The 24329-nt window shown below is 43.7% G+C and overlaps 1 protein-coding gene across 1 annotated transcript in view; it reads right to left on the minus strand.

Moving 5' to 3' along the window:
• CPN1 (carboxypeptidase N subunit 1) overlaps window positions 1–23320 on the minus strand; it is a 36096-nt gene extending 12776 nt beyond the window's left edge. Inside the window, exons 1-5 of the mRNA XM_049764394.1 lie at window positions 22877–23320; window positions 13726–13944; window positions 6989–7137; window positions 3845–4027; window positions 2452–2563 (exon numbers count right to left, since the gene is read on the minus strand). Coding sequence (XP_049620351.1) covers window positions 2452–2563; window positions 3845–4027; window positions 6989–7137; window positions 13726–13944; window positions 22877–23099 — 886 coding nt within the window. The 5' untranslated portion in view covers window positions 23100–23320. The remainder of the gene's footprint in view (window positions 1–2451; window positions 2564–3844; window positions 4028–6988; window positions 7138–13725; window positions 13945–22876) is intronic.
• Window positions 23321–24329: the final 1009 nt, after the last annotated feature.

The raw sequence follows: 24329 nt of genomic DNA on the forward strand, positions 1-24329 counted from the left end.
AAATAGAAGTCTCTGATAAACTCAACAGAAATGACATAGGAATCAATGAAGTTCCAGAAACCCAGAACAAGAATAATAAGAGGAGTTGGAGAAAGAGTGAGAACAGGAAGAGGAGGAAGAAGAATTTTAAGAAGAATAAGGTGAAGAAGAGTAAGAAAAATAAGGCAAAGAAGAGTAAGAATAAGGAGAAGAGGAGTAAGAAGAATATTGTGAAAAATAGTAAGAAGAAGAGGGGGAAGATGAAAAGGATTCACCTTTTCTTCTGAAAAAGAAGAGGAGGAAGGAGAGTAAGAAGAGAGCAAAGAATAGTAAGAAGGGGAAGAAGAGAAAGAAGAAAAAGAGGAAGAAGAGGAGATGGAAGAAGAAAAAGAAGAAAGAAAGAAAGAAAGAAAGAAAGAAAGAAGAAAGAAAGAAAGAAAGAAATAAAAGAAAGAAAGAAAGAAGAAAGAAAGAAAGAAAGAAAGAAAGAAAGAAAGAAAGAAAGAAAGAAAGAAAGAAAGAAAGAAAGAAAGAAAGAAAGAAAGAAAGAAAGAAAGAAAGAAAGAAAGAAAAGACAAGAGGAGGAGGCTAAGGATGTGGTTCAATTTGTAGAGTAGATGACCTATATATCTCAATGACTAGATTTGATCCCAAATGATCTCATGTCCATGCTGAATTATTCTCACAAATTGTATGCATTCAAAATATATCTGTATGTATAAAAATATGTGATATACTTATGCATATTAACTTCTAATAAAGCAACTGTAAAAAATACAGGGAGGGGTGGGGTGAGAGGGAGGGGGCAATGGTGGTGAAGGGGGGTGTTCTGTTTATGACTGAAACTCAACCACAACCACGTTTGTAATCATGGTGCTTAAATAAAGATTTAAAAAAAAAATAGGGCCTGGAGAGATAGCACAGTGGTGTTTGCCTTGCAAGCAGCCGATCCAGGACCTAAGGTGGTTGGTTCAAATCCCGGTGTCCCATATGGTCCCCCAGTGCCTGCCAGGAGCTATTTCTGAGCAGACAGCCAGGAGTAACCCCTGAGCACCGCTGGGTGTGGCCCAAAAACAAAACAAAAAAAAAAGATTTAAAAAAATAAAGAAAAAGAAAGGAAGAAAGGAAGGAAGGAAGGAAGGAAGGAAGGAAGGAAGGAAGGAAGGAAGGAAGGAAGGAAGGAAGGAAGGAAGGAAGGAAGGAAGGAAGGGAGGGAGGGAGGGAGGGAGGGAGGGAGGGAGGGAGGGAGGAAGGAAGGAAGGAAGGAAGGAAGGAAGGAAGGAAGGAAGGAAGGAAGGAAGGAAGGAAGGAAGGGAGGAAGGGAGGGAGGGAGGGAGGGAGGGAGGGAAAGAAGGAAGGAGGGAGGGAGGGAAGGAAGGAAAGAAGGAAGGAAGGAAAAGAGAAAGAAAGAGAGAGAAAGAGAGAGAGAAAGAGAGAGAGAAAGAAAGAAGAAAGAAAGAAAGAAAGAAAGAAAGAAAGAAAGAAAGAAAGAGAAAGAAAGAAAGAAAAAAGAAAGAAAGAAAAAGAAGGAAGGAAGGAAGGAAGGAAGGAAGGAAGGAAGGAAAGAAGGAAGGAAGGAAGTAGAAAGTTCTTTGTGTTGTTGGGGGTGGTTGAGCCACACTTAGCAGTACTCAAGGAATTCTGGGCTCAGGAATAACCCCTGGCAGTGCTCAGGGAACCATACATAGGGGCCAGAGATGGAATCAGGATCTCTATGTGCAAGGCAAGTGCCTCACTCCCTGTGCTGTCTATGTAGCCCACCAGGCATCTCTTAGCTAGCAGGAAGCATTACGAGAAATGGGTTCTTAAGCCATTTAGACATTGTGTGATCTTCCAAGAGTCTAGTTACATAAACCTTAGATGCTACAGCCTTCCTCCCACCAGGATCACAAACACAGGTCATGAAGGGAGCCCAGCAGTGAATGCTGCCACTGTCAGCCACATAGGGAATATGTCATTTCATCTAAGGGAAGGAAACATTAGTTCCAAAGGGCCCAAAACATCCAGACTTCGTAGGAAGACTAACAAGATGATTCAGACACTCACTTAAATCTGCAATTGTTTCAAGTTGATTGCAAAGTTCTATACCAGGAGCCAGAGAGATTGTTCAGGATTAAGCTTTTATGACCCTGGTTCAATGCCCAGTACCACATATGATACCCCCAAATACTGCCAGGAGTGACCCTTGAGCACAGAGCCAAGAGTAAATCCAAGCACTGCCAGATGTAACTTGGGGGGGGGGGCACACCTGGGATGCCCGGAATAGAACCTGAGTCTGTCCTGGGTAGGCCTTGTGCAAGGTGAATGCCCTACCACTGTGTTATCACTCTGGCCCCAGGCCACATGTAACTTAATAACCCACAAAATAATTCTGTAGCATTCCATCAAGTCCCTGAGATGAGAGGTAACTTCCAGGCCTGAGCACCTTATCTATCTATATAGATATAGATCTATACCCGGGTACCTCCTTACCCTTGCTGAGAGAATACCAGGAGGCCCCGTTGGTGATGCCTTCTGGGAAGTAGTCCCCACAGTTCCAACCATGGTGCATCCAGCCATGCGCGTATGAGTAGACTTTAGCCAGCTGGAGAAAGCAGTGGAAATGCCATGAGAACTCCCCACACCAGCAATGACAGACTCTGAGTACCAGGAAGCCAAGATAGTCTTCCAGGTAACCACAATGAGTACAGGCTTTAATGAAAGAAAACCACCAGGGACAGAGAGATTGTGTGTGTGTGTGTGTGTGTGTGTGTGTGTGTGTGTGTGACATGAGTGGTGACAAACGCTAGGAGCAATAGAAGCTCCACTAATTAGTAACAAATGCTTGATAAACCAATTATTAAGAAATAATTGATTAGGGCCCGGAGAGATAGCACAGCAGCGTTTGCCTTGCAAGCAGCCGATCCAGGACCAAAGGTGGTTGGTTCAAATCCCGGTGTCCCATATGGTCCCCCATGCCTGCCAGGAGCTATTTCTGAGCAGACAGCCAGGAGTAACCCTTGAGCACTGACGGGTGTGACCCAAAAACAAACAAACAAACAAACAAACAAAAAAAGAAATAATTGATTGATAGCACAGTGGTGTTTGCCTTGCAAGCAGCTGATCCTGGACCTAAGGTGGTTGGTTCGAATCCCGGTGTCCCATATGGTCCCCCGTGCCTGCCAGGAGCTATTTCTGAACAGATAGCCAGGGGTAACCCCTGAGCACTGCCGGGTGTGACCCAAAAACCAAAAAAAAAAAAAAAAAAAAAAAAGAAAAAGAAAAGAAATAATTGATTATTGACAAAGATAATAGTAATACTATCTTAACTATGAAATAATCTGTTCATGTTACAAATTGCTGTTTTAAATTATTATGTAAATATTTTTTATGTTATAGTCTATTTTTCACTAATATATATTCATAGCATCATAAAACTGTGAATCAAACCACCCAAACTAGTCTACCATCAACAGTATGTGCCTTTTGATATTTCTTTCTTTTTTTTTCTGTTTATTTATTTATTTTTTTTAGGCCACTATGCTCAGGCATTACTCCTGGCAGGGCTCTGGGGCCCATATGTGGAACCCAGATTGAACCCAGGTAAGATGTTGTACTATCACTCTGGTGATAACTACCTTTTTGGCACTTTTCTTAACCCGTATTAACTTGTCTTTCTGTTGTATACTACATACCAATGAACTATAAAGCTCTCTTTTATTGCCCTTTTCATCACTCAAAACAAAATGTCACCTACTTGATTGCAAGCTGGTAGCATTTTCAGTGAATTTTGCAACACTCTTATCTAGGAAAGGGTCTTGAGCCGTGACTAATGATGCACTCAGGCAACCCACTCCCTTCTGGCCCAACAGCGGCTGCCACACACCTTCTGGAAAAGCTTGTCATCCGGCGTAGGAGTGTTGGAGGTGCGGCGGAAGCCCCTCAAGCGATGCTCCAGAGACTTGTCATAAGGGTAATTGGCCACCACGGCGCCACCATGGAGATTGGCTGAGAGGACAAAGTTGAAGGAGCGGATCCAGTGGATCACTGCCTGCGTCTCGGGCTCCACCTGCACAGAGCACAGTGGAGCGCTGCATCCGCACTGCCACGTGGTCCCTCGGATGGGACTGTGGAAGTGACCTGACAGAGAGTATGTCAGAACTGAGCAAAAGGGCCATAGGCAGGTGGGATCACTCTTTGTGGTGTTCAGGAGACTGTGTGCAGTGCCAGGATTGAACCAGGATTGAACAGTGCAAGGCACTTGCCTTAATCTCTTATACGATCTGCCTGGACCCCTGTTTCCAAGTTTTATAGGGAAAAGTAAAAGTAAGACGACGGGGCCGGAGAGATAGCATGGAGGTAAGGCGTTTGCCTTTCATGCAGGAGATCATTGGTTCGAATCCCGGCGCCCCATATGGTCCCCCGTGCCTGCCAGGAGCAATTTCTGAGCCTGGAGCCAGGAATAACCCCTGAGCACTGTCGGGTGTGACCCAAAAACCACAAAAAAAAAAAAAAAAAAAAAAAAAAAAAAAAAAAAAGTAAGACGTAACACAAAACGTGTCTTTAAATCAAAAGGAGAGTCTTTAGAGTATAACATTGTGATAGCTGAGACACGGCACAGCAAGTCTGTCCATAGGCACAGACGTCCAATACGAAGAATAAGCACTCATCAGGTCAGTGGATCTGGGTGATAATGTTGTGTCTGTGTAGATCTCTGGTAGATGCTGAAAATGGGAAGCAGATGATATCTGGGAAATCTGTACCAAATTGCACCCAATTTTGTTATCAACCTAAACCTTTTCTGAAAAAGAAAGTTAATTTAAATGTGAAGAGGGGAGGAGTCAGACACAGATCACATAGAGAAAAAGAGAGCAAAATTTGAAGATGGATGGCTTGGACATAGCTGCAGATCCTCACCCTGAATTCTCTCTGGCTACAAGGAAAGACTTTTTTCTATTTCAGTCACAGCTCCAGTAGTTTCTGAAGCACCTTAGCAGAAGTTAAGGTGCTGGTAAACACATCTGAAAAATATTGGTTCCAGTAATGTTTTCAAACTCCTTATTCTTCCAACAAATTTTTCTGATATTGCCACTGGATCAGTCCTGTGTAGTCACACCCTTCCTTGTGGATTAGATACCTCATATTTCCACCAGGCTCAACTAAACAGTGAAGTTCCATACTTTTTATGGCCACTGCTAGTGACCATATTTCAAAGAACACCTGGAATCCACTTCGATTTGTAGCATAAGAAAACAATTTGGAGTCTCAGTATTTTCCCTCTTTTTAGGATATATGCTTAGTTATATGGCATGAATGTACCCACGGCTCCTCATGAATCCAAGGTCACTGGTGAAGGTCTGATTGTTTCTATCCCAGGAAAGATGTATAAGCAGATTTGACTGTCTTCCAGTTAGAAAGGACAGAATATCATGGACATAGTCCTGCTCTCAGACCAGGGCTTCAGCCTGATATTCTCTCTCTCTCTCTCTCTCTCTCTCTCTCTCTCTCTCTCTCTCTCTCTCTCTCTCTCTCTCTCTCTCTCTCTCTCTCTCTCTCTCTCTCTCTCAAACCCCTCTCCATATCTTAAACTTCTAGAAGTTATCAATGTGAGGTTATTTTTTCAAAGTTCCTCTATGTCTGACCCCGCAGTAGCAAAAGAGACTGTGCAGCCTGCTGGCTGGGAATGCCAACTAATTTTAAAAAAAAAAAAAAGCTGGGCCCGGAGAGATAACACAAGGGTGTTTGCCTTGCAAGCAGCCGATCCAGGACCAAAGGTGGTTGGTTCGAATCCCGGTGTCCCATATGGTCCCCCGTGCCTGCCAGGAGCTATTTCTGAGCAGACAGCCAGGATAACCCCTGAGCACCGCCGGGTGTGGCCCAAAAAACAAAAAAAAAAAAAAAAGAAAAGCTATTTTTTAATATACTATTTACTTGAATCAAGAACATAATTGCTACCCAAGATGTAAACATAAGCAAGCCTTTCATTTGTTTTGTTTTTCTCTTCCTGGTCTCTACACTAAGATAGTCTCATTAGGACCTGATCCCACACTATGTGTGCTGGGAGTGGCAGGGACAGCCTGAAGCTGGCAGTGGTTGTTTTTAGAAGCATACCCACCAGAAAGATGCAGTTGTTCACGTGATCAAGGGGAGATGAGCTGGAAGGAATATCAAGTGGGATTTTTCAATTGAGAGAAATGAGATGAGACAAGGGCCAACATAAAAGGGAGAAGGAAAGATGTGGACTCTTTGAACCTCTTTCTATTGCAAATTGTTGATAAACAAACACTAATTTTCCAGAAAGGTTTCATTACAGAATGCTTGAATCAACAGTATAGCACAGTAAAAAAGATGTTGGGTTAGTAGTCAGAAGACCTGGATTTTAATTCCAATTCCATCTGTGAGAATTTAAATGATCTATTTTTTAAGAGTGATTTTTAATTGTCTTCCCATGGAGCAGAGTCAGTCTGCAGGTATGAAAAAGTTAAAAGCCACTAATCTTTAAGTGTGAGATCTATAAAATGGACTAGAGGGACAGAGATGTATTCCAGTGGTTAGAGCACTGGCCTTTAATGTGTAAAGCCCTAGGTTACATCCTCAGCATCACACTCTTTTGTTCCCCCAGCACCCCAAAAGTGACCCCAGAACCAAGTTGGGAGTAGCTCATACCTATCACTGGCTGTGACCTAAAAGCAAGATGAATTAAAAATTTTAAAATAGGGATAGGTAACACTGTTTGATTCCTTTCCCATACTGTGTCATAATGATTAACTGAAATCCTGGCTACGAAAGAACTTTGCAAAACTGTAAAGAGCCGTACAGTTGACAAACATACTTCTGCCACTTTCATTACTGTCTTTAGTGTCAAACATTTTAGATCATGTACCTCAAGGGGACCCTAAGTTGAGTGAATGAAATGAGTTATTATTGTTTCAATAGGATTAACCTGAAGTGAAGTAGAGGGTTCATTCTGCTTGCCTGGTAGGTATGATGACCATTAGAAGAAATTTCAAATGCAAATTTCTTCACCTACCTGACTTTTCCAGTTGTCCGGAAGGGGCAAGTGATGGTTGGGGCCCCCATTTTTCTCATTGTAGTAGATGTAGGCATTGAGGTCGGGGAAGTTTCGGTTCAGGTCCACCCCATTTGCATTGTTTCGGCCTATCAGATTATCAAAGCTGTCTGGGCCCTACAGAGTGGAAAGGATAAAAAGGTGAAAATGAAGGTATCAGATGGAATTCCAGATTTTTTTAGAACACTGTGAAGTTCTTTTTAGGTATTAGCTTCATTTTATAAATGGAAAAAATGTTTTCTTTCTTTGTTCATTAGTACTAAGGATCTTGGTACAAGGCTTCTTCACACCTGAGAGGCAAATGGTATACCACTAAGTCACATATCTAGCCCTTAATTTGTCTTATCTTGAAGCCAAAATAGTTCAGGAAATAGATATATTGCAATTTCCATCAAAGTCTTGCGGTTTTTTGTTTGTTTGTTTTTTTTTGGGGGGGGGGGAATTTGGGCCACACCTGGCAGTGCTTAGGGATTATTCCTGGCTCTTCACTCAAAAATCACTCCTAGCAGGCTCAGGGGACCATATAGGATGCTGGGGATAGAACCTGGGTTGGTCCTAGGTCAGCAATATCCAAGGCAAACTTCCTACCCTACCTGCTATGCTATCACTGCGACCCCACCATCAAAATCTTGATAACATTCTTGAAGTATTTAGAACAAATGTTATTAGAATTGATGGGAAATTATGCAAGTCCCAAATAGCCCACAGTTTCTGAGGCTAAAAAGACAGAAGGTAGGGCCCAGAGAAATAGCACAGCGGTGTTTGCCTTGCAAGCACCCGATCTAGGACCAAAGGTGATTGGTTCAAATCCCGGTGTCCCATATGGTCCCCCGTACCTGCCAGGAGCTATTTCTGAGCAGACAGCCAGGAGTAACCCCTGAGCACCTCAGGGTGTGGCCCAAAAACAAAAAAACAAAAACAAAAACAAAAAGACAGAGGTATTACATCTACCAACTTTAAATTATATGTAAGTCAATTTTGACATAGAAATCCAAACTGGGGCACGGGTGGGCAACTGGCAGACCTCCGCATGTGCCAGAGGCCTCTTGGCCCGGCCTAGGGTAGGGGGGCCCGGACCTGGATCACCCGACCCCCCTCTCCCCCTTTCCTCCGGATCTCCAGGTGGGTTCCTGGGAGGAGCTGATGGGGCACCCTGGGTTTTCCCCACTCCCAGGCCGGGTCCGGAGACTGGCCTAGGGTGGGGCTTAAATCCCTGTCCTTCGGGCTTGGGAGGGTCTCCCTCCCTTCCTGGAGCAGGATTTTTAGCCGGCACGGGCGGGCAACTGGCAGACCTCCGCATGTGCCAGGGGCTCCAGAGGTTGGCTTAGGGGGTGGAGTTTGATCTGGGGGGTGGCAGATAGCTGCTCAGCTATACTCAGGCTGTCACTGGCAATTTCATACCAGTCTACATTTTGCATATACATATACTCCTCCCAACCATCAGTACCCCAGATTTACCTTTCTTAACTTCAGTAACACACAGGTCTAATCTCTGACCAAAGACATATAGTAGATCTAACAAATCCCAGAACTATTTAGAAGGACACAAATTGAACACATATTGAACACATATATCTGTTGAATATTTTATGGGTATTTTCTTTAACTGCTGTAACTCTCTAAATATTCTTCTACCACATGATGTTTCTATCCACTTTTCATCTTGGCTTTTCTTTGTAAGCTGCTCAGTAAGGATTGTTGGTGGAACTGTCCCTCAGTTTGATGCCTATGATTGAACTATGTCATGGAAATTGCTGGTCTTGTTCCCATTGCCTCCAGATGCACCAATAACGCTTCATGGCATTGATCCTTGTTTGCATAGACACATTAAAATGGGAAAACACTATACATACAGATAAGTTCTTATCTAATAAATCTCAGTACAATGTACCTTACACCCTGAACATTGATATAATGACCTGGCACAGGCCTCAGAAGAATGGGCATCCTCCATTTACGCTGGAACCAGGCAAGCTATCTACGAAACATCCAAGGTCTTTTATAGCAACAGCTGGAAGCAGTCCTCTACCAGGAAAGACACTACCAAGGGTCTGACATCGACCTCCTAAAAAGAGACTTCCGTTTACACTGAAAAGACTTGACAACAACAATGACCTGCTCTACAGGACATGGTTCTGTCTAGTGCCCCTTAAGTGTGAGGTGAAACGAGAGGATGCTCTGCACCATCCTGACTGCAATATGGGATATGCAGACTCCAGGATCTTTAATACAGAAGCATGATACCAACAACAGAGACTATGTAAGGAATGGAGGTGTATTGCCACTACAGACGATGACTTGAATTGGATAAACTAGTTTGCCTGGAGCCTAGAGTCAGTCCTGTGCCAGGAAACTTCAGGGGTAGGGTCTCCTTGTATTTAGACCATAATTTTTCTTTCCATATCCCTTATATTTTGGTGGGCCTATGCAAACAAATGCCACTTTAACACCGTTTTTTACTATGTTCCCTTGACTCCAATCCTTAAGAAAAACAACCCACTAAAACTTTTGAGGTTAACTTAAACTAGTAAGCATGTGCATGGAACTAGATAAATGTACTTTGCCCTCAATGTTTAAGGAGTTACATACGTCTAATGTCTTTAGATTATATTGTGTGCTGCTAAGAAATAGTATGTACTACAACTGGGGATTTGAGGGACAAAGTAATTGTATTGTACATAGGTTCAGTTTTGTTTTTCTTAATGTTCTTTGGCTGAAACTTCAAGGCTGGGATATCATCGATGGGACTACCGAGAATTCTGTTTATGGGTGATTGGGCTTCCACTGTAACTTTACCCTGTCCTCTTTCTTTGCATCTTTGTTGTCATAATTAAAATTAAAAAAAAAAAAAAAAAGAAATCCAAACTGTGTGATCTGGCAAAACAATGTCAAAAAAAAAAAAATAGAAAGCAACCAGTCTTGAATGGAACATGGCCAGATTTATGGCACAGAGGATGGATGCCAGGGCCAGGTGGAAGGAGAACAGGAAGTTACTGATCAAAAGGCAGAGGGTTTGGGCTGAGCAGAATGGAGACATGCTGGTGATCTGGCTGCAGTCAATAACACTATAGTACTTATAGCCAATAGTGTTTTATGGTGGCTTAGTTAGTAACGCTATAGGATCAATCAACAATAGCATAATACCTTCCCCAAAAATCAGTTTAACAAACAATGCTTCAGTATCTAGAGTCAATTTTGCTATAATAAATTTTAATTTAAATTAACTTAAAACATGAGTTTTATTATCACAATAAAATTAAGTTTTGGAGCCAGAGCGATAACTTGGAGGTAAGGCGTTTGCCTTGCATACAGAAGGACAGTGGTTCAAATCCTGGCATCCCATATGGTCCCACCTAGCCTGCCAGGAGCGATTTCTGAGCGTAGAGCCATGAGTAACCCCTGAGTGCTGCCAGGTGTGACACACACCCCCAAAAATTAAGTTTTTAGGCAAGGGATGGAACTAAGTGGTAGAGCCCTTATCTTGCATGCATGAGTCCCTGGCTTTGATCCTTGACACTGAAAAAATTAAAATAAAATAATATTTTAAATAGTGAAGTATATTTCTTAAAATGAGGGGAATATTTCAATACTACCCCAAATTTTAAAGGTTTCTTCTGGGGAATATCCTGTTTTTTTTTTTTTGTTTGTTTGTTTTGTTTTTGTTTTTGTTTTTGTTTTTTCTTGAGCCACACTCAACAGTGCTCAGGGTTATTCCTGGTTCTGTTAAAAAACTACTCTTAGGGCCCGGAGAGATAGCACAGCGGTGTTTGCTTTGCAAGCAGCCCATCCAGAACCAAAGGTGGTTGGTTCGAATCCCGGTGTCCCATATAGTCCCCCGTGCCTGCCAGGAGCTATTTCTGAGCAGACAGCCAGGAGTCACCCCTGAGCACCGCCGGGTGTGACCCGAAAACCAAAAAAAAAAAAAAAAAAAAAAAAAACTACTCTTAGCGATGCTTGGGTACCATATTGGGATGCTGGGGATTGACTTACCTGCTATAATATCTATAAAGTATTCTTAATTAAAAATAAAATCCAAGCTTAATTTACACATTAACCCCAAACAAATTATGTTCAAAATTTAGTTGTTTTTTTTTTGTTTGTTTGTTTTTTGGGTCACACCCAGCAGCGCTCAGGGATTTCTCCTGACTCTACGCTCAGAAATCGCTCCTGACAGGCTCGGGGTCCATATGGGATGCTGGGATTTGAACCACCATCCTTCTACATGCAAGGCAAATGCCTTACCTCCATGCTATCTCTCTGGCCCCCAAAATTTAGTTTTTTAAAAAATACATTCATAAGGGCAAGGTAAATACCTAACTTTACCCTTGAAAATTCTAATTCCCAGACCTGTAAGGAGGGACCAAATTCTAGGAATCTGTATTTGGCCTTAAATTATGAAAGTCAGATTGCCAAGCAGTAAGGGGGAGAAATGGGGATAATAAAGAGGCAGAGAAGAAGTAATATAAGAACAGTAATGGAGGCCTTGGCACATTGGTGAGGAGAGGCCAGTAAGGTTTTACATCAATACCATAAAACCTTAATATTAGTACAGTCAGGTTGCTCTAACTATAATTTTAAAAATTATTTAAAAAATCTTCACCTTCTTTGCAGTACTGTTCACACTAGCCAGAATCTAAAAACAACCCAAGTGCCTGAGAACAGATGAGTGGACAAAAACTGTGGTACATTGTTATTCATAATGGTACACAATGAAATACTATGCAACTGTTAGGAAAATTTGTTATAAAATTTCCTTATACAAGGATATATAGAAAGTAATATACTGAATGAAATGAATCAGGAGGAGAGACATAGAAAGGTCTCATTCATTTATGGAATAAAGATAGTATGGTAACAACATCCATTGATAATAGATGAAGATCAGAAGGACCAGTCTATGGTAGGAAGCTTTCCCCAAATAGCGGGGAAGTGCAGTTACAGCAGAGAAGGGACTACTATACAATGATATTTAGAAATGATCCCTCTGCACAAGAATTGGGTGCAGGAAGGAGATAAGTTATATTAAAAAGTTAAAGTTCGGGGCCGGGCAGTGGCGCTAGAGGTTAGGTGCCTGCCTTGCCTGCGCTAGCCTTGGACGGACCACGGTTCGATCCCCCGGCGTCCCATATGGTCCCCCAAGCCAGGAGCAACTTCTGAGCGCATAGCCAGGAGTAACCCCTGAGTGTCACCGGGTGTGGCCCAAAAACCAAAATAAATAAATAAATAAATAAATAAAGTTAAAGTTCAGTGATAATATTGCAAACCATAGTGTCTAAAAGGAAAAAAGGAAGAGAGGAGAGGAGAGAGAGAAAAAGAGGAAGAGAGAAGAAAAGTGTCTGCCACAGAGGCAGGCAGGAGGGAGGGTAGTGGAGATGGCAAGAGAGAAACTGGGGACATTGGTGTCAGGAAATGTGCACTTGGTGAAGGAAGTTATACATTGTATGACGGAAACTCAATTATGAACAGTTTTGTAACTGAAAATAAAAACAACTGTATTGGGGTCGGAGAGATAGTACAGCAGCAGGGTGTTTGCCTTGCACACAGACAACCCAGGACAGATGTAATTCGAATCCCAGGATCCCATGTGGTCCCCTGAGCCTGCCAGGAGTGATTTCTGAGTGCAGAGCCACTGGGTGTGACCCCAAAACAAAACAAAACAGAAAATAAAAAACAACTGTATTATAAACCATAGTGTTTAAATAAGGTAATTTTTAAGTCTAAAAAACAGTGACAAAGTAGCCAGGGCTGGGGTCGGAGAGATAGAACAGCGGTAGGGCGTTTTTGGCTGATCTAGCACTGACTCAGGGTTGATTCCCGGCATCCCATATAGCCCCCCCCCCCCCCCCCCCGCAAGCCTACTAGGAGTGATTTCTGAGTGCAGAGCCAGGAGTAACCCCTGAGCACTGCCAGGTGTGGCCCCAAAACAGGACAAACAAACAAAACCCAAATACTTGACCTAGGTATGACAATAATAGTTAGAAATGATCACTCGGCACTAGAACTGGGAACTGAAAGGAAGTAAAGTGATATGCATGATACCCTCCGAGTAACAGAATTGCAAACCATTGTTCCTAAAAGGATAAAAAGGGGGAGAGTGAGAGAAAGACAGAGACAGAGACAAAAACCAGAAAGTAACAGAAAATTGGTGTTAGCTTTTATTAGAAAATAAAGTAAAAGTTTATGCACATTTTGTATCTATCCCTTGAAAGATAACTGAAGAATTAAATGACTGGAACTACACAGACCAAAGAAAAAGCCCCCAAAGAGGTAGACTACAGTATGAAGAACCTGGGATTTAACCTCCCTTCCTATTTCTGGGAAAAGCTTGCCCTTCCTGGCATTTCACATCCAAATGCAATCAGAAGAACACGTAGGAGGGAAAACAGAGCCTAAGGTCCAAGCTAAAAGTTCAGGGAAGGGGCCCTGTTTTGCAACATTCCCTCACCCTGCAGAATATTTTTCCACTTTGCAAACTGCCACTACAAATACCGCTTCATAGTTCCTCACCACGACAGAGCAAGGTAGGCGGGAGAGGTGCGCAGGGGAGTGAACTGGGAACCAGCCCACATGTGACACCTACAGATCTCCCTTCTCTCTACTGGCCTCTCCTCTCCTTCACAGGATGCTGACACTGGGGCAGAGGCCACAGCTGGTCTGCTGCCTGCAGCGTTGGCGGCGAGGGGTCTTCCTGCCTGCACAGCCAGCGCGGGCGGGCTGTACCTGGGTGGCCGCCACCTCGTAGCCGTCTGGGTTCATGGACGGCAGGATGTGAATGCGGGTGGTCTCCAGCAGCTGCACGATGCGCTGGTTCCCGCTGCGGAATTCCTCGCACAGGAACTCGGACAGCTGCAGCAGCAGCTCGCGGCCCAGCACCTCGTTGCCATGCATGTTGCCCACGTACTTGACTTCTGGCTCCACTGCAAGTGCAAGAAACACAAGTGGGAAGAGAGGATGAAGCAGTCTGACTGGGCCCTGTTGCTAAGCCAGATTGGGGAAGCCAGACTGTGCCCTCATGGCACTCCAGGACTGAAAAAAAAAAAACATCGTGATTCCTACTGGGTCTTTTCCCCAATAACCCTTAGGCCCCCTTCTAACAATTCCCCATGAGCAATGCTATGGAAATGTACATTAGGAACAATCTTGACAAAAAAGTTTTGGATCCTTGCACTTACTGATTTTAATAGAAATCTTGTAGCACAGAAATGAGGGACCTCAGGATGAGGGTGCCAGGGCCTAACTTGCCTGAGGGATTTCTGATTTACTCATATGATGGAGGCCAGAGATCATGTAACAGATAACCTTCTCAGAGGCCAATCTCCTCAGGATAAGGATGGTGTTTCCCCAACACCTGCCTCCATAGGATTGGGATAGAGCATAACAGTTCTGAATCACCTCCACTGAAAAGATTCCTTTTTTTTTTTTTTTTGGTTTTTGGGCCACACCCGGTAACACTCAGGGGTTACTCCTGGCTATGCGCTCAGAAGTTGCTCCTGGCTTGGGGGACCATATGGGACGCCGGGGGATCGAACTGTGGTCCGTCCAAGGCTAGCGCAGGCAAGGCAGGCACTTTACCTCTTGCGCCACCGCCCGGCCCCCACTGAAAAGATTTTTAAGTTATTTTTTTCTTAGGCAGCATGACTGACTATGCTGTTAATAAGAGTTTTAAGACCAGAGAGACAGTCCAGGAGATAAGGCACTTGAGGTAGTTGTGGTCCAGTCCAGTTAGAATCAGTGCTGGGGATCACTGCAGAGCCAGGAAAATCCCCTAAACAATGCTAGTCTTCAGCAGTGGTCTTCCCCACGCTGAAGAATAATTTCAAGCATACAATGTACCAACTCCACACCCACCACCACTGTCAGTGTCCCTGCACCAAAGCCTCGACTTCCCTTCCATTCCCTTCCCTTCCATTGCTTCCTCCCTCTTTCTGCTGTGGCATTATGCTGACTGGGTTCAACTCTCTGGGAATGAACCCTTTCCTTTTTATGTTCAGTACTGTTTCCTACTCTGATGTGTACCTGATTTTGCCTTTCTCCTGTCTGCTTTCCTGGACTTAAACTTTGCAATGTGTGTAATTTTTTACTTGTCATTTAGAATGTGTCCTGTTATTTTCTCTACTTTACCTATAGCAGTGCTCCCCAAAAGAAGGTCTCTTGCCCACAGAATCATGTAGTGAGTTTTTCATAAGGCACTTTCTTTCATCTGAATGCATTTCTTTAATGTTAGATTGTATCTTTTCTATTTATTTCTTCTTGTTAAAAATATCCCGGGGCCGGGCGGTGGCGCTAAAGGTAAGGTGCCTGCCTTGCCTGCGCTAGCCTTGGATGGACCGCGGTTCGATCCCCCGGTGTCCCATATGGTCCCCCAAGCCAGGAGCAACGTCTGAGCACATAGCCAGGAGTAATCCCTGAGCATTACCGGGTGTGGCCCAAAAACCAAAAAAAAAAAAAATATATCCCTTCTTGGGGCCAAAGGGATAGCATAGCGGTAGGGTGTTTGCCTTGCACGTGACCAACCATGGACAGATCCAGTTTAATACCTGGTACCCCATATGGTCCCCCAAAATTAGGAAATTAGAAAATTAATTTTTATAAGCTCTTACTTATTAAAAGTGAAAGAAAAGGATTTTTTCCACCCTAAAGAAGAGTCTGGTTCAAGTTTCTCCTCTAATCCTTGCCTGGAATTTAGAATAAACTCCTTTTGCTAAAGTGATATGCATGATACCCCCCCCTTTTTTTTTTTTTGTTTTTTAGGTCACACCGGGCAGCGCTCAGGGGTTACTCCTGGCTCCAAGCTCAGAAATCGCTCCTGGCAGGCTCAGGGGACCATATGGGATGCCGGGATTCGAACTAATGACCTTCTGCATGAAAGGCAAACACCTTACCTCCATGCTATCTCTCCAGCCTCGCAAACCATATCTTTAAGGAAAGAGGAGGGGAGAGAGAGAGAGGGAGGGAAGGAGAAAGAAAATGTCTGCCACATGGGGCTGGAGCAATAGCACAGCGGGTAGAGTGTTTGCCTTGCACACGGCCGACCCAGGGACAAACCTGAGTTTGACTCCTTGGCATCCCACATGGTCCCCTGAGCCTGCCAGGAGTGATTTCTGAGGGCAGTGCCAAGAGTAACCCTTGAGCACCATTGGGTGTGACCCCAAAACATAAATAAATAAATAGATAAATTAAAAAAAAAAGAAAATGTCTGCCACAGGGGAAGGACAAGGAAAGTGCAGGGGGGAGGAAAATAAATTGGTAATTTGTGGATATTGGTGAAGAGAAATGGGTAATGGTGAAGGATGTATACTTCTATAACTGAAATTAGCCATGAACAACTTTGCAACTGTGTATCTACCAGTGATTCAATTAAAGAATTAATTTATATATAAAAAATTTTTGTGGCCAGAGTGATAGCACAGTTGGTAGGGCCTACCTGGGCTTGATCCCCAGCATCCCATATGGTCCCCTGAGCCTGCCAGGAGTAATTTCTGAGTGCAGAGCCAGGAGTAACCCCCAAGTGCCACAGGGTATTTATAAAACATAAAGAAAAAATAAAGAATAAAACTCCTTGGGACCGGGCGGTGGCGCTAGAGGTAAGGTGCCTGCCTTGCCTGCGCTAGCCTTGGATGGACCTCGGTTCGATCCCCCGGTGTCCCATATGGTCCCCCAAGCCAGGAGCGACTTCTGAGCGCATAGCCCTGAGCGTTACCGGGTGTGGCCCAAAAACCAAAAAAAAAAAAAAAAAAAAAAAAGAATAAAACTCCTTTAAGGACTTCTGCCCATTTACTTTTCTGAGTCAGGCCCAGCAAAGTTTTTCAGTAAAGGACAAGACAGAATAATTTTGGTTCTGTGAGCTCCATTGCATCTAAACAAACAATATAAAAGCAAGCGGATGTGACTATGTTTCAGTAAAACTTTATTGCCTAGAACAGATATTTGGCCCTTTGGCTGTGCTTTGCTGAGTTGAACTTGGTTTTCAGTGAGTTGGTTTTTTTTTTTTTTTTTTTTTGGTGTTTGGGCCACACCCAACGGTGCTCAGAGGTTACTCCTGGCTGTCTGCTCAGAAATAGCTCCTGGCAGGCACGGGGGACCATATGGGACACCGGGATTCGAACCAACCACCTTAGGTCCTGGATTGGCTGCTTGCAAGGCAAACACCGCTGTGCTATCTCTCCAGGCCCTGAGTTGGTTTTTTAACTTTTAGTCAGATCATGTCAATCTTCTGCTTACAACAACTGTAGCAAATTCTTACTTTGCTCAGAGTACAAAGGTATAGAAGAGGCTACACAAGCTCCTCCTCCCCAGAATAGTGTTCTGAGCTCAACTTTCACTCTGTGGGAATCCCAGGAAACCACTTGCTGTTTCTCACACAGACCACACATATCCCTACCCTTCCATCTGCCCAGTGCAGGATGACATGTTGTAGCATGTATTCAAAACCCACTTGGGCTGCCACCTGTATCACTCAATACCAACGTGTGTGAGGCCCCAACTTGGAGCCCCAGCACCTACCCAAACTCTAAGGGCAACTCTAGTAGCAGGATCCCTGGACCCACACCAGTGTGTGATCCAGCACACAGTAACCTAGTGTGTGCAAGTACTACTTCTATACATGGATAGACATGAAAATTATTATGCTGAGTAAAATAAGTCAGAGGGAGAGATAGACACAGAATAGTCTCACTCACCTGTGGGAATTTAAGAAAAATAAAAGACAGCATGGTAATAAAACCAGAGACAATAGGATGAAGGCTGGAAGGACCAGTCCATGATATAAAGCTTACCACAAAGATTGGTGGTGCAGTTAGAGAAATAACTACATGAATAACTATCATGACAATGGTAGTGAGTGAGACAAATAGAATACCTGTCTAGAATACAGGCAGGGATGGGGGAAGAAGGGGGGGGCATTGGTGGTGGGAATATTGCACTGGTGAAAGGGGGGTGTTCTTTTTTTATAACTGAAACCCAACTTCAAACATGTTTGTAATCATGATGCTTAAATAAATATATCATTTAAAAAGAAAAAATAATCTCCAAAAGGCAAAAAAAAAAAAAAAAAAAAAAAAAAAAGAAAAAAGAGTAGCACCCCCCGTGTGTGCGAACAACACACCTGAATAGTGTGCACATTGACCATTCAGCCATCACAGCAGCAACGAATGGAACAAAAACGAAATAATGCAAACATTTGCAATTACCTAAACAAAATAAAACATAACATGCAATTTGGGGGTATAATTGGGGCCATACCCAGTGATGCTCAGGGGCTACTCATGGCTTCACACTCAGGAATTATTCATTCGTGGCAGGGATCAGGGGGTCCATATGGGATACAGGGGATCAAACCCAGATCAACACTTGGAAGGCAAATTCTCACCTGTTGTAATATCTCTCTAGCACAACACTCAAATTTTTTTGTTTGTTTGTTTTTGGGTCACACCCGACAGTGCTCAGGGGTTACTCCTGGCTCTATACTCAGAAATTGCTCCTGGCAGGCATGGGGGACCATATGGGATGCCGGGATTTGAACCATGAACCTTCTGCATGAAAGGCAAACGCCTTACCTCCATGCTATTTCTCCGGCCCCAACAACACTCAAATTTAAAATCACTTTAATGACTTCTTATCTTAGTAGCAACCACCCTCTCCCTAACTCAACCTAGTTATCCATAGAATTCCTTGTCTTTCTTTCCCTGTTTTCCTCTCTATATTTGTTTTCTAAGTTAAAAAGATTTTTAAAAAAAATATGAAATGGAAAAGAGGAGAGTTAATAAGAAAAGATACCTTAAGTTAGGATGTAGCTAACTCCATTCTGGAGTGTGCTTGTAATCCTCCTCCTCCAACATGTTTTTTTGTTTTGTTTTGTTTTGTTTTGTTTCACATTGGCTATGCTCAGGACTCACTTCTAGCTCTGTGCTCAGGGATCATTTCTAGAAGTCTCATGGGACTATATGGTGCCAGGGATCAAACCAGGATCAGCCACAATGCTAGGCAAGTGTCTTATTGCCTGTACAGTTTTCCAGTCTCTAACTCCTTTTTAAAATTGATCTCACAAACTAGTGTTCACTTTCCTACATTCAGTCTAGAAAAGTGTTTGCACACACTAATCAATAATGTTTGCTAAATAAATAATGAATGAATGAATGAAAAGTATGAAGTAGGCCAGATAGATAGTATGTGGGGTAAGGCATTTGCCTCACATGAAACCAACCCTAGTTTTATCCCTGGTATCACTGGTGTGGCTGGAAACAAAAAGAAAAGGAAAGGTTAAAGAAGAGTAGGGGACCATAGGGGAGGGGAGTGGGGGAAGAAAAGAGAGGGGAGTTGAGAGGAGAGGGGAGGAGATGGGAGGAGAGAAAAAGAAGAAAGAAATGTTTAGATTACAATGCATCAGAGAAAAGAGGATACGTAGGGGTTAAAATAGTATGGGAAAATATCAGAAAAAGCTTTGAATACTAGAAAGTCGAATAAAAACCAAGCTGTGAAAAATCATGGGTACACTAGCCACATAATTGAAAGCTGACAATCTCAGGAGAAGAGGGCACGCCATGTCCCCATCCTACTAAAACCACACTTGCTGCACCCCTCACAATCATTGCTTTGCCAATGGCCTTACTTCACAACTCCTCTGAAGCTCTCTGGAAAGACACCAATCTGGCCAAAACTCCAGGTAAGTTGATATTTGGGTTCATATCACTAGAACTTTTTGGAGTTAGTGTGGGCACTCTTCCCTCATCTTCTCATACTCCTGGAATCCCTGGCAGCTGAAAACATGCCCCTAAAAAGCCACCGTATCAGCAAAAGTACTTGGAATTCCTGGACCATGTGGCCTCATTTTTGTTTAATACTGTCATCCCCATAGGAACACAACAATTGAGATACCAATGTTTCTCTGAAGCCACTTGTTCAGAAACAAGTGAAGTAGCAGAATGGTCAACTAGCAACAAGAGCTTAATAAACCTTTGGACAATGACCTTATTGGAGATATAATAATTTTTCACAGATTTGCTTGTTTCTGTACTCTCTTATTTCTCTTCCTTCTTTTTTTTCTTCCCTTCTTTTCTTTTTTTTCTAATAATTTCTCTCCTACTTACCTGGAAACAAATGTATTATGATCAGCTATGTCAACTATGTGATACAAGCTCTTTAAATAAAGTAAATTAAAATGATAAAATAGAAAGTAGCTAGAGAACCAAGATGAGAGAATGGAGTCATGCCCTACATCTGAGTCTATCAGTTTCCAGAAGCTTCTATGATGCTTAGAGATCCTAAGAAAACACAAGCTCCTGGTAATAGGAGTGAAGCCACATGCCTGCAAATAGCCCTGCTTGCCCAGCTGACTGTATATAATAGTGAAGTCAAAGGCAAAGTCCACTGGGTGTCAGATTATCATGGAAGGTGCTGTAACAGGAGCATGAGAAGATTCTTATGAGAAGATTCTATCAGCATCCAGGGAACATATTCTGGCACCTATGTCTATGTTCAGAGTTGGGTAAATGGGGCAAAATGTTAGAGGGATTTAGGGGAGTAGTTCAGGTGGGTTGTGATGAAGTTTGGACTAGCATGGAGAGGGTAGAAGAGAGAGGCAGAGAATAGAAGTGAGACAATAGAAACCATGTATAAATAAATTCAATACAGCCATGCGATGGAATATTCAAAAGGATGGTATAAAACCAGGGTGTCTAAAAGAGAAAAAAAAAGTGTGTGCTAAAGAGGCAGGATTAGGAAGAAGAATACTGGAGGAAAACTGGGAAAATTGGTAGCAGATAATGAATACTGGTGAATGAATGGATTTGGAACATTGTATGACTGAAACTCAACCATCAGCATTTTCTTTTTGCAAAAGACCTTTATTTATTTATTTATTTATTTTGGTTTTTGGGTCACACCCGGCGGTGCTCAGAGGTTACTCCTGGCTGTCTGCTCAGAAATAGCTCCTGGCAGGCACAGGGGAACATATGGGACACCGGGATTCGAACCAACCACCTTTGGTCCTGGATCGGCTGCTTGCAAGGCAAACACCGCTGTGCTATCTCTCCGGGCCCTTATTTTTTATTTTTTATTTTTTGGTTTTTGGGCCACACCCGTGTGACGCTCAGGGGTTACTCCTGGCTATGCGCTCAGAAATTGCCCCTGGCTTGGAGGGACCATATGGGACGTGGGAGGATCGAACCGTCCTATGCTAGCGCTTGCAAGGCAGACACCTTACCTCTAGTGCCACCTTCCCGGCCCCAGACCTTTATTTTTTAATTAATTTTTTATTAAATCACTGTGAGACAGTTCAGTTTTATACAATATTTCAACAACTTCTTAACAATGTATCTCATGGTGATTCAATAAAATGTTTTAAAAAGAAGGCTGGCCTAGGGGTTGGAGTGATAGTACAGCGAGGAGGGAGTTTGCCTTGCATACAGTCAATCCGGATTCAAGCCCCAGCACCCCAATATAGTCTCTGGGCTTGCCAGCAGTAATTCCCGAGTACAGAGCCATGGGTGTCCCCAAAACAAACAAAAAGGATGCTACTTATAAAAGAATATAAGATGATAACACATTTTTAGTATGATCCCTTTTTACTTAAGAGAGAATGGTGTGTGTGTGTGTGTGTGTGTGTGTTTCTTGTAAGAGAAGTTCAAATATGCTTAGGTATGAATCAGAAAGATAGAGATAGTCCAACAGGCTGAGCACACATGTTTGCATGATGGGGTTTGATACCTAATCTGGCCTAGTACTCTGAGTTCCAGGGGATACTCTGACAAAGAGCAAGGAGGAACTCCCATGCATCAGTGGCATGGCCCCCCAAACCTAAAAGAAAAAAGAAAATAAAGAAATAACTATGCTTAGGGAAAATTTTGAAAGAACATACTTGAGTATTCTAGCAATACTCATTTTTGGGATTAGAGGGGAGTTCCATCTCTCACACCCCACCTAAATTTCTAATTTTAATCCAAACATAAAATGCTTTTATAAAAGAAACCAACCAAGAGATAATACAATAAATAAAGAAGACCTTAAAAGGCCATTGTTTGGGGCCGGAGAGATAGCATGGAGGTAAGGCGTTTGCCTTTCATGCAGGAGGTCATCGGTTCGAATCCCGGCGCCCCATATGGTCCCCTGTGCCTGCCAGGAGCAATTTCTGAGCCTGGAGCCAGGAATAACCCCTGAGCACTGCCAGGTGTGACCCAAAAACCAAAAAAAAAAAAAAAAAAAAAAAGGCCATTGTTTCTGCTTCCTCTTGAGACAGTGGAGGGCCAGGCACAGGGTCCACAAGGAAGGAAGGAAGGAAGGAAGGAAGGAAGGAAGGAAGGAAGGAAGGAAGGAAGGAAGGAAGGAAGGAAGGAAGGAAGGAAGGAAGGAAGGAAGGAGGGAGGGAGGGAGGGAGGGAGGGAAGGAAGGAAGGAAGGAGGGAGGGAGGGAAGGAAGGAAGGAAGGAAGGAAGGAAGGAAGGAGGGAGGGAGGAAGGGAGGGAGGGAAGGAAGGAAGAAAGGAGGGAGGGAAGGAAAGAAGGAAGGAGGGAGGGAGGGAAGGAGGGAGGGAGGGAGGGAGAGAAGGAAGGAAGGAAGGAAGGAAGGAAGGAAGGAAGGAAGGAAGGAAGGAAGGAAGGAAGGAAGGAAGGAAGGAAGGAAGGAAGGAAGGAAGGAAGGAAGGAAGGGAGAAGCTCCACTTCTTCTGTGGACCAAGTAGAACCCGAATAAGAGGGAGAGATTGGAGTCTGAATTGGGGTGCAGCTCCCCACAGGTGGGGTAGGATCCATCTAAAAAGGAGACAGCACAACCAAGGAAGAAGAGCTGCGTCCAGGCCTTCTGGAAACCACCCCAGGGCGAGACTGGGAAGGGAAGGTCCAACCTGCTCAAGGCTTACAGGGCTCATGGATTCCCGGGTTGTCGCTGAACTCCAGCACGTAGAGGTGTCTTCCCTTCACGCTGCGCCCGATGCTGTAGATGCGAGTGATATACGGACACTCGTTGTGCACTTTGTACAAGGTCCTCACCAGGTCACCGTAGCTGTGGTGCTTGAAGGTCACCGGGGCCACCAACTTGCTGAACAGGAGGAGGTGGAGGAAGAGTGAGGGCAGATCTGACATCTTTCTTGTTGGGCGTTTCCAGAAAGATCCTGCAACGGCCCCCAGTGCCTCTCCCACCAGCCTAGGCCCCTTAGCTAGGCAAAAATCCCAGAGTGTGAGAATCAGCTCTTCCTCGCTTCCCACCAGCAAACGCCCAGGGGAAAGGTCTTGGGGCAGGAGGTCCACCTCTGTCCCGTCCAGCGCTGGAAACTATTGATGTGCTGCAGAATCTCTGCTCAGCTCCCTTCACCCCCACTTCTAATCAGGAAAATCTTTGAGAAGGTTTTTGCGCTTCCCCAGATTGGGTAGTTTCACTGATTCTGGTTTAATGATTAACTGAACTGTAAACAGACTTCAATAAATAGTTGCTTATAACCCTTTGGTGCCTAGAGGATTTTGAGAAACTTTGTCTTTGTTCCATCCCCCTATTTCGGTCTAAAGAGAAATAATGAAGCTCTCTGACACTTCCCATCCAGCCATAGACTCTGCCACACTATCTTTCTGAAACACAATTTTGTCTGCTCCCCTTTCTTTTCAAAAATCTTTCAGCAGAAGGGCCAAAGCGACAGCACAGAGAGTAGGCGTTGTACCTGAACAATCCAGGTTCTAGCAGCATCCTATCTGGTTCCCCGAATCTGCCAGGGATAATCTCTGAGCACAGAGCCAGGAGTGTGGCCCAAAAAGGAAAAAAAAATCTGTCAGCAGATGCCATGATAAGAGAAGCAGTGAGAAGGGAGAATGAAAGCTATGTATTTATAATATACCCAGAATACATCAATAATTGTGGGGGTTTTTGTTTGTTTTGTTTTTAGTTTCAGGGCCAAACCTGTAGATGGATGCTTAGGGATAACTCCTGGCTCTGCACTGAGAAATCATCCAGGTGGTGCTTAGGGGGACCAAATAGAATGCTGGTGATCGAACTCATGCTGATTGTGTGCAAGGTATGTGCCCTACTTGTTTGTAGAATCAAATAATTAACAAATGGAGCTGGATGGAGCTGGATGGCGATGGATGGTGAAGGATGGAGGCCTTTGTCCTTAGGCCCCGGCCACATGGCTTCATCCCCCATTCAGCCGGCGGGTCTGGGGTTCAGGAAAGCGACGGGTATTGAACTCACTCACAGGCAGGCATCAGGAAGCATCAACTTTATTCATGCCCTATCCACCACATGTGTGTGGCCTATCTCATAACCTTTCAAGCATTCAGCCATTCTTAGCTACCCTGCATCTTAATTCCTTTCAGCCATCTTCC

The sequence above is a fragment of the Suncus etruscus genome, chromosome 17 (genome assembly GCF_024139225.1).
Source record: "Suncus etruscus isolate mSunEtr1 chromosome 17, mSunEtr1.pri.cur, whole genome shotgun sequence".
NCBI lineage: Eukaryota > Metazoa > Chordata > Mammalia > Eulipotyphla > Soricidae > Suncus > Suncus etruscus.